Source organism: Rhipicephalus microplus, chromosome 5 (assembly GCF_043290135.1).
Source record: "Rhipicephalus microplus isolate Deutch F79 chromosome 5, USDA_Rmic, whole genome shotgun sequence".
In the NCBI taxonomy this organism is placed as follows: Eukaryota; Metazoa; Arthropoda; class Arachnida; order Ixodida; family Ixodidae; genus Rhipicephalus; species Rhipicephalus microplus.
The window spans coordinates 128,753,271-128,762,432 of NC_134704.1; the positions used below are offsets into that span (position 1 = coordinate 128,753,271).

The following is a 9,162-nucleotide window of genomic DNA, read 5'->3' on the forward strand; positions in this document are numbered from 1 at the left end:
ACACAGGCCGCGTCTGCTCCCGAGTTTCTTGATTTAAAAAAAAAAAACGACTTCTCACGCTGCACAACCGTTCACTGGCCACCCAGTACGCTGCACTGAATATACAGTATGTATATACAGTACTAAGCCGGTATTTTCAATCAGTGCCGGCTCTGCACTAATTCAATCATTAACGCGATTGAATCTTCACAGAGTCGTACCGTACGTTTAATTTTTGTCTTACTATTCCTATGACTCTAGTTAATCGAAACTCAAATCCAAAGCAAACTTTCCCAATCTTGTATCACACCGTGGAGTTCCCCGCCTTTCTCTCTTTCACAAGTTTTTCCACAAATTACCCCAAGTCGACCTCATTGTTTCCGCACAACGCCACTCAAGCCGGACCAACCACGAAAAGATCGTAGACCCCCCCTCGAGCTCACACTGTTTCCCATTGATCCTCTTCAACCTCACATCAAGGGACTGGAATGGCCTTCCCATCAAACCAGTGCTTCAATCTGACCCAATTATGTTCAAACCTATCATAGAACGATTTTGTACATATGCCCTTCTCTTATGTAAAACACCTTCCATTGGGGGCCTTCAAGGTAAAATAAGTACATGAATAAGTTAATTAATTAATTAATAGGCAATGGATATAGACCTCCAAAGCAGTGCCGGTGGGAGATTTCTTCTGTGCGTTGTTGAACAATAAAAATTCGCAGCGTGCACATTCATTAAACGTGGACTGTGGGACTCTGCGTCCAAGCTGAGTCTTCTGTCTCTCATTGCCCATTAGCAGCGATTGGCATGTTCCAGTTGGAAACACCGCGATCCATCACTGCGTCCTTTGCACCTTTCCAGGTTTCTCTCCTGCGCAACGCCACGATGAGCGCCAACATCGCCGCCAGTGTAAGCGTTAATGCCCGCTGCTTTGCATCTACACGAGGTTCCCTTTAGCAAGACATAATGTAATTTTTTTTTATTTCGGTGAATGTTTTCTCATATTAAAAGAATTGCCAGTGAATGACTGCACCACTAAAGAAAAGAAGCCAGAACGCAGGGTTCTATATACACGGCTAAATTCATAGCAGCAAGATCCCATATGATAGACAGGTGCCTGGGCTAGTTAGTGATTGGGAATCAACATATTTGTACAGCGCAAGACTACGTAGTTATGAAAGACTTCTGTAGTTAGGTCATAACTACTCGTAGTCTTGCGCTGTGCAATTACGAAGATCCCATAGCCTTTATGCCAGCACGTTCAAGTAATTGGCTTCAATGTTTTCAATACGTGCAGATTTACAAGGCTAAATGAGAGTGTCACATGCTTGCCACAATTTTTTTCTTTATTACAAAGAAAAAAACATCCATCATTGAGGAAAGCATAAATCATGCAGAGCTATAAGGCATTGCATGACAGTACAAGTCTCCATATAGAAAACTGTGTGTAATCCAAAAACCATGTACAAATTCACAATACACAACCACAACGCTCAACTTTGCTTCCACTCTTAAAATCTTACCAACACATACAGCACATGTATACTGGTGACCGCAAGGCATATTGCAGGTGTTTATTTATATTGCTTGCACAAACCAAGCATAAAGGAGGATATGTTATGAAGGAAAAAATGGTCCCTTTTGCTGTACATAAAAAAAGTAAATAATGAAAAGCTTCCAGAAAGCTTTACTAGCCCCAGACAATGAATGATGCTATTTGCCCCCCAAAAATTTGTTCAAACTTGGAATCAAATAAAAAAACTTACAACATAAAAAAACTAAACCACCTGAGCTGCATTGGCTTAGGACTTACACATTTGTTCCTTAAATGAAAAACTTTTCGGACAGCTTCAATGGGAGACAAAACTACATTGCTCGCTTTGCTCTGGTCAGAGGAAATGAGTACGTGGGAAACATGAACAAAAAAGTACAGACAATACACATATACGATATGCCACTTGTCATTCGAATAAATAGAACCACAGTGAACAAGACTCAAAGAAACCCATACCCCAAACAAGAAATAAACCACAGCCACATGTAATTCCACAGCTTGATCTGCTGTTAAACGAATCCCTTCATTCCTCGCAATAGCTTTTCGAGAACGGTAATTTCTGCAAACTTTTCATAAAAAGACAAAAAAAAGAAGCGTCAGTCAACAAGTATGCTCACGAACACTCGGCAATATGCACATGATATTTGCACAACTTCTTGTTTTCAACGACACAGGGATGCCGGCAATCTGTTACAAAACACGCCTCGAAAAATGCATCACCCTGTCTGTGAGATATGATTAGCATGTAACAGAGCCAGTAGGCAGTTCCTTGCCATTCTTCATCACCCAATATCAATGCTCACAGGAACTCCCGCAAGTGAACTCCCGCTGAGATTTGTCACGCAGTCTTGTACAACCTTGCTTCCTACTTTTGAGCACTGGCAGGTTAGTTTTTGTATATAAGGCAAAGAAGGCATGTCTCTCCCACATGCTTAAAGATGTCTCAAAATACACTGGGTAATATTCATGGAGTCACAGTAGTTGTGCCTTAATGAAATGAAATGGAACACATCAACTATCGAAATGTAATAACAACATGGAGAACTATACATATGTCACTGGGAGAACAACGACCTCACTGCTTCGCGATGCCAATTATTCCTTTCACTTTTGGCATTTGTGCAGCATACCAGTTTTAAAAACTCAGCACAATATTACGATATGATGTGTACGGCATAACAGCCAGAGCTTTTCGAGAAAGCTGTGTTGGGAATGTTCGGATACTGGTCACACATCTTGGAGGATGAAAATTTGTGTTAAAACCACAATAGAGCTAGAAGCTTAGCTCTGGAGCCCACAAAACATGCACCACTTGGTCCTTGATTATTGCTTGGATACACGAATGAGAATGAGTTTATGAAAGTAAAGAAACCTTGCCACCTACCATGAACGATTTCCAAGGACAGCAGCTCTCACCAGGACGCAGCATACATCGTAACAAGTTCACTCGCTCATTGCAGACATAGAACCAAAGCAAACATTTCCTTCAAACATTCAAAGTCTTTACCTAATTGCAAGACAAGTGCACTACATGGTAAATGATAACATGAACTAATCTCCGCACCCACTTTTTCGGTATTGCAGGTACTGAGAATTTGATGAGACACACACCAAAGGCTTTTGAGATTAAGACTACCTATATGAATTACATTCCACTCCCTCTTTTTGAAGTATGAAATATCACACTATCCAAAACATGGCTGTAACTTTGGAAAAAGTGGCAGTGTTCGTGGAAGGCCTACCTGAAGTTAGAAGGTTGATGATGGAAGTCCCCTCAACACCTTTCGACAGTGATATGAGGTGTTAAAATGACTAAAGATCGTAGAATCTACACATCCAACAGCTACTCCAGGGCCCGCTGAAGTCACAGCACAGTCAGTCACACAATGCACACATGTTAGACAAGAAAAAGAACATCTGGATTGTCTCCACTTTGTTTGTTGCTCTATGAACCTATTTCAGCTTTTCCCACTGCAGTCTCACTTCTTACAGCTAATTCATAACTTAATTATAAGAGCTAACACTAATTCAAGTCAAGTCTAAGCATAAATCAAGTGAGAACATTAGTTTAGTGTTTTCATACATCAGGTAATCTCCTCCCCCAACCAGCAGAAAAATTGTGAATGGCAACAGTACTAAGTCACTAAAATGAAATATAAATGAGCAAAGGAGTGCTTCTGGGTTCTAATGCCATTTTGTCTGGCAGTGAAACCAATGGCCGAACATTGCAGAGGTGCTACACTTCCTTGAAGCCCCAGCACTAAATTAAATAAAGCATCAAAAGAACTTGTTTTGCTCAACTAAATGAATGACAACTCATAAAAGCTCCGGTGAGCTACAACTACACTCATACAAGGTTCCAGAATGATGGATGGGTTCACTCTTTCTTCGTAGAACTGTGCACACACAAACTAACAGTTGCCTGAAACAGTCTATGACATGTCTTCGCTATAGGATATGACTTGTTTATGACTTTGAAACAACCATGACAACCACAGCACAGAGAGAGCTATCTTGACACTTTGGCTCATGGAGTGATCAGGCAAGGGCACGAGACCCATTTGGAGAAAATGTGAGCTATCCAACAGGCTCTTAAAAGAGGTGAATTTGATAAGCAATATTTGTTCTATTCGTCAAAACGTTTCGTGGTATTACAGAGCAGCTGCTTGCATGTCTGCAACTGCAGCATCTCAGCAAATGGGCATGCGCAGTGGCAGGTCAAAACCAGCTGTCTTATTTGAACATGTCAATTCATGTGACAAAATATCAGATCCTGACCACTCCGAGGCATCTACAGTTATGCATCTCTTCATTCCTTGCACATCCATATATTACCAAACAGCTTCTTTCTTGCAAACATCAAACACTTGATAGAGCAAGAGCAAATGAAAGTGCCTCAAGTGAGTGTATTCTAGGCAGCTTTGTGACCATAACACAGAGTGCATTATTACAACATGGAAAGTATTGCAAACTCAGAAAAGGAATGTGCCCTTTACATTGGAGCACGAACTACCACCATAGTTCATGTTTGGAGTTGATCCTTGAGTTTATTATCACCATCAACTGAAAGTCATTGCCGATCAGATATCCACTACTGATGCTAGAAATTATGCTCTAAGTTTTCTTTTTGTCTTCTCGCATATTTTAATTTACAGTTTAGTGACCTTTTAAAGTCTGCAAAGCAAGAACAAGCAAGAAAGGTTCGTGCACTGTGTTGCAACTCATAATAACGAAGCATCAGTACAGTTCCTCAACATCACCAAAAAGAATGTGTCCGTTCTGCACACTTTTCTCACGCTGCTCCCTCGCAGCTTCCGCAGTGGCGATTAGGTTTAAAGAAAGAAAGATTGCTTCGTCTGGCACAATAACTAAAGCACTGCTAACAAAGGCCAGTAAGTGAATTCGCATTTCCCGGTTGGGTGCCGATGGCTACTCCGCATTATCTCATGCCATCCTCGCCATGACCAAGGCACGCCAATTCATATCACTTGCCCCTCACAGAGCCATCCAGAGGCTGCGCCACGGATGGAGAAAAAAAAAAAAAAACCCGGTTTCTGCAACGGCCGAATACCTGTCTCGACGCCCACTAGTAATCTGCGCGCACTGAATTTCCGTCGCGTGCGCTGGATTCGGAAAAGTGTGTAGGCTGTCCCCCTACGATACGAACGTTTAGTGGCAAGCCAAGAGCCTTGCGTAGGCGCGTTCGGGTCAGAAGGAGCTGCGCGTGACGCCAGGCTAAGCACGATTCACCGTCAGTCGGCTACCTTGGGCGCAAGAAATCCTTGACGCCATTGCGTCATCCAAAAAGAACATCATGCGTCTCGTGAAGGGCCCCCGCTTCCGCGTAGTGAGCGCGGTCTCGCATCCTCTCCCTCGCCGAGCACGTTGCAGCGAGCACGGCGCTAAGGCTGATTGCGATCTCGCACACGGATTCATTAAACGACACCGAACAAGGGAAACTGCAGCGGATGCCGTGCTGCTGCACGCTTTTTAGGCCTAGCCGCTGAATCGCTCTCGGCGTCCTGTCCGGGACAATGAGTATGGCAGAACAGGATGCGGGGGCCCGGGACGGCGGCGGGAAACGAGACCCCAGGTGCGACAAGAAAAGACGTCTTTCAATTTCTTTTTTGTCACTTTGAACTTATTCACGCGTTCAAAGCGGTTATGTGTGCCTCTATACCAGTGAACTGCGATGACGAAGAAGACACGTAAACGAAAAAAAAAAAAAAAACTGAAAAGAAAACGGCTGACGGAACAGATGGAAACCTGTACGAAGGGCAGAGGGGTTGGGTGAGAAGCGAGGCGAAATAAAAGTCACGCCGCGTCCCACATGGGCTGGAAAACTGCGTGAACTGAACCCTACCAAGACAGCGTCACGCAAGGAGGCCCTTACAAAAGGTCGGCAACGAAGAAAACAACACACAAACTAAATCACGCGCCTTTATATGCCAGGGCGAAACTTTTTATTTTTTTTTTTTACTTTTTGGCACGGAGCAATGACTGCTAAATCACGAAACGAAGTGCTGCACGTTTTTTTTTTTTTTTTTCTGTCAGTGCATGTAGGCGAAATCTTTCGTCACCCTTCAGAATCATGCGTTCTTCCTAGTTTTGAGGAAAGGTCGCGCGAGAGAATTAAAAAAAAGAAAGACGGCAGCCTAGCGTAACTATGAAGGCGACGCAAACGTTTGCACGGCATTCGCCAATGGAAACGGTAAAACTACCGAGTCAATTGTTTTCGGGACATCAACGATATCTTGAGGGCACTGAACGAAAAGCTGAAAACATAGCGACTTGGAAGAGCGCTATTTGAAGGAGAATTATAAGCACGCTGTTCCGATTTTGTATATTAGATTACTATTTTTTTTCTTTGATTCCAAGAGCAGCCGCGCCGACAGCTGCTTCTCGGCTTGACGTCGCCACTGACAGACAGTATTGCATGCTTTAGTTTGTATTTCCTATATTTTTCCGGTGACCCATCCCGGAAACAATTCTGTTCAACCACTGCACACGGCCACGCAGAGACCGAGATAGAAACAAAGGCGAAACGAACCAAACAAAAGGAATGCGTTACCGCATACACCTTGGCAGAACGTCGCTATCTGGGAATCACCACCACAAGTAACTATTTGCGGTAACAGTCAACTGAACCAGCTCCTGTCGAGTGATAAGCGAATACAATGAGGCTACTGCCTTCATGGTAAGTCTCTACGTCAGTCAAACAGATGAGATTGGTAGAGCAACTAGCACGAAAAACGGCTCGCGCAAAACGGCATGGCGAGGCGAACGTGTTTTTTTTTTTTTTAATCATTTTAATCTACCAGGAACGGTAAAAGAACAGCGTTCACCCTTATGATCGTTCCCTAACGGTCGCTGGCTACAACGCGAGCATCACGTCCCAAAGGCGGCGCCGCTGAAAGGACGTTTCGGCGCCATGGAATGCGCGGGCCCAGCAACGGTGCGCGCCTCGTATATCGATCTCCGCTTGGCAGTGTCAGGTGAGCTAGCAATGGCGACTACAGGATGCAACCCGAGAAGTCGGCAGCGGTATCACGCCGCTAACGGGGCCAGGATGAGCGAATGTATAAGGCACTGGATAGAGCGACAGCCGGTGGTGCCGCGAATGATTTCCCTGTGAGCAATGTCTACTTTCCAACGCGGCGGAACAGCCTACAAGTAGCGACACACTAACCTCAAAACCTTCGTTTTCGAAAAGCTTCGTTCGCGATATCGACCGCTGTCAACGCTTCAAGCGAATGCCCCCCAAGTGATTCGGGAAGCGTTTCCTGTTGTTACGCGATGCACCGGAACTTTGTCCATTCTGCATTTTTCTAGAACACTTTCGCGAGTAAAGTGAGCAGTGTAAAAACGCTTATAAAGATCGTAATGAAAAACTGCACCTACATTGTACAAAAAACTGCTTGATATGAATGTAGAAAATTCTATACGAACCCTATAGACGACACATCACAACGACGACAACTGGGGATAGGTAATCAATCAGACGAGCTCGAGGCTTTTGCCTTCCAAGTGTTTTTCTAGGTCTGAGATGAGGTCCCTGTAGTGGACGGGGTCCAGGTTCTTGGCGAGCAAATCGAGCAGGAACCACTCGCCCACTTTGCAGCGGTCCAGCACGCGTTCCAGGTAGGTGACGTTCACGAGACGCGCCCGGGACTTGAGCACGTGAAACCTGGCCGGAGCCCAGATGAACAGCACCGTGCGGTACACAATCACGAGACCAGAGAGCACTGCGAGGATGACGAACCAGAACCAAAGGAACACGTAGATCTTCTCGTTGATGATGTTGATGGGCAGGATGCACATGGCGTCGTGCTTCTGCACGTCGCCGGACGAACCGTACATGTGAAAGGTGCACTTGGTTAGTCGCGGGAAGACCTTGATCATGGGGTCGAAGCGCACCGACCAATCCCACTCGGTGAACTCGAGCACCTTGGTGCCGTAAGTCGAGAACTCGCCGCCCAGGAAGTCATCCATGAGGTAGATCTGACCGATGACGTTGACAAAGTTGAGGATCTCGCAGAGGAAGTAGTAGAAGGTGTACATTTTATGGTGACCAATGTGGTTCATGAAATACTCGACCAGAAGCTTGCGGCTGCTCTTGCGCTTGTCGTCGCACAGAATAGGCGAGTTGAGGTCGAGCACGAGCGTGCTGATCTTGTTGCCCTCGCAGGCGATCCACAAGTAGCGAGGCACGTAAAACAGCACCGCTTGAAAGAACAGCACGAAGCACACCCACTGATAATAGCCGTGGTACACTCGCTGCTCGCCCGGAGTGTACTTGTCCACGCCCGGGTAGGGTACTTGGACGCCGACCTTCTTGTTCCAGGCATCCTTGACGCTGAACGTCGAGTGGATCCAACAAAAGGTGTCCAACACTCTCGTCGGCACGCTGTCTTTGCTAATGCAGTCGATCGGGTCACCGATGTACTGCCGACTCGTGACCAGGATGCTGAAGGCGATCAGAAGAGCGCACGTCACTTTGTAGTGCAACCGAAACACATGGTTGTCGGTGACGATCGTTTCGATCTTGATGAGACTCTTCAGTCCTCCGAATATTTTATCCATGGCTGGCAAGGCTTCGTTTTCGGCGGCGGCCGCCTAAAAGAAAGAAGGCACAGTTGTTTCGTTCGTTGCTGAAGCGGCGCGGCGACGCACAAGAAGCACGCTTGCCGCCGACTGCGAGACAAAAAGGGCGATGCGAGGCTTTCCCTTCCGCGCAGTACGCAAACCGCCGTACGCCGAAGCGACGCAGCTGTCAAAAGAGAACGGCCTCGCCGGCGAGCAGCGGACAAGTTGGCGCGCCGCGTACCCGCACGCAACCAACCATGACGCTCTTCGAATGCCCACGTGACCAGCGACAACCAATCGAGATCAGGCGAGAAGCGCGCCTCGTTTTGAACTTTTGTGCGTTCCAAGCGCGTCGCCCGCTTCCTCCTCTCTCGGGAGACATACAGAAACGCAGAGGCTGTTGTCTGAGGGAGGATGAGACGGCCCGAACCTTTCTAGTCAGCGGGGTTCCCCCCGACCCACACGAGGAGGGCGAATGAAGGGGGGATGCGGCTGATGGGGGGGGGGGGGTTAGCTCGGAGGATACTGTAGGACAATCT

General features: G+C 46.3%; 1 protein-coding gene across 1 annotated transcript; it reads right to left on the bottom strand.

The window, feature by feature from the left end:
* Positions 1-1,307: 1,307 nt before the first annotated feature.
* On the bottom strand, positions 1,308-8,867 carry LOC119174237 (innexin inx2). The gene has a single exon (XM_037425067.2). It carries the CDS (start codon positions 8,618-8,620, stop codon positions 7,535-7,537), a length of 1,086 nt encoding a protein of 361 aa, XP_037280964.1. The 5' UTR covers positions 8,621-8,867; the 3' UTR covers positions 1,308-7,534.
* Positions 8,868-9,162: the final 295 nt, after the last annotated feature.

Bases quoted from the DNA above. Each gene is read 5' to 3' on its own strand.
- LOC119174237 (XM_037425067.2), bottom strand. From the start codon at position 8,620: ATGGATAAAATATTCGGAGGACTGAAGAGTCTCATCAAGATCGAAACG.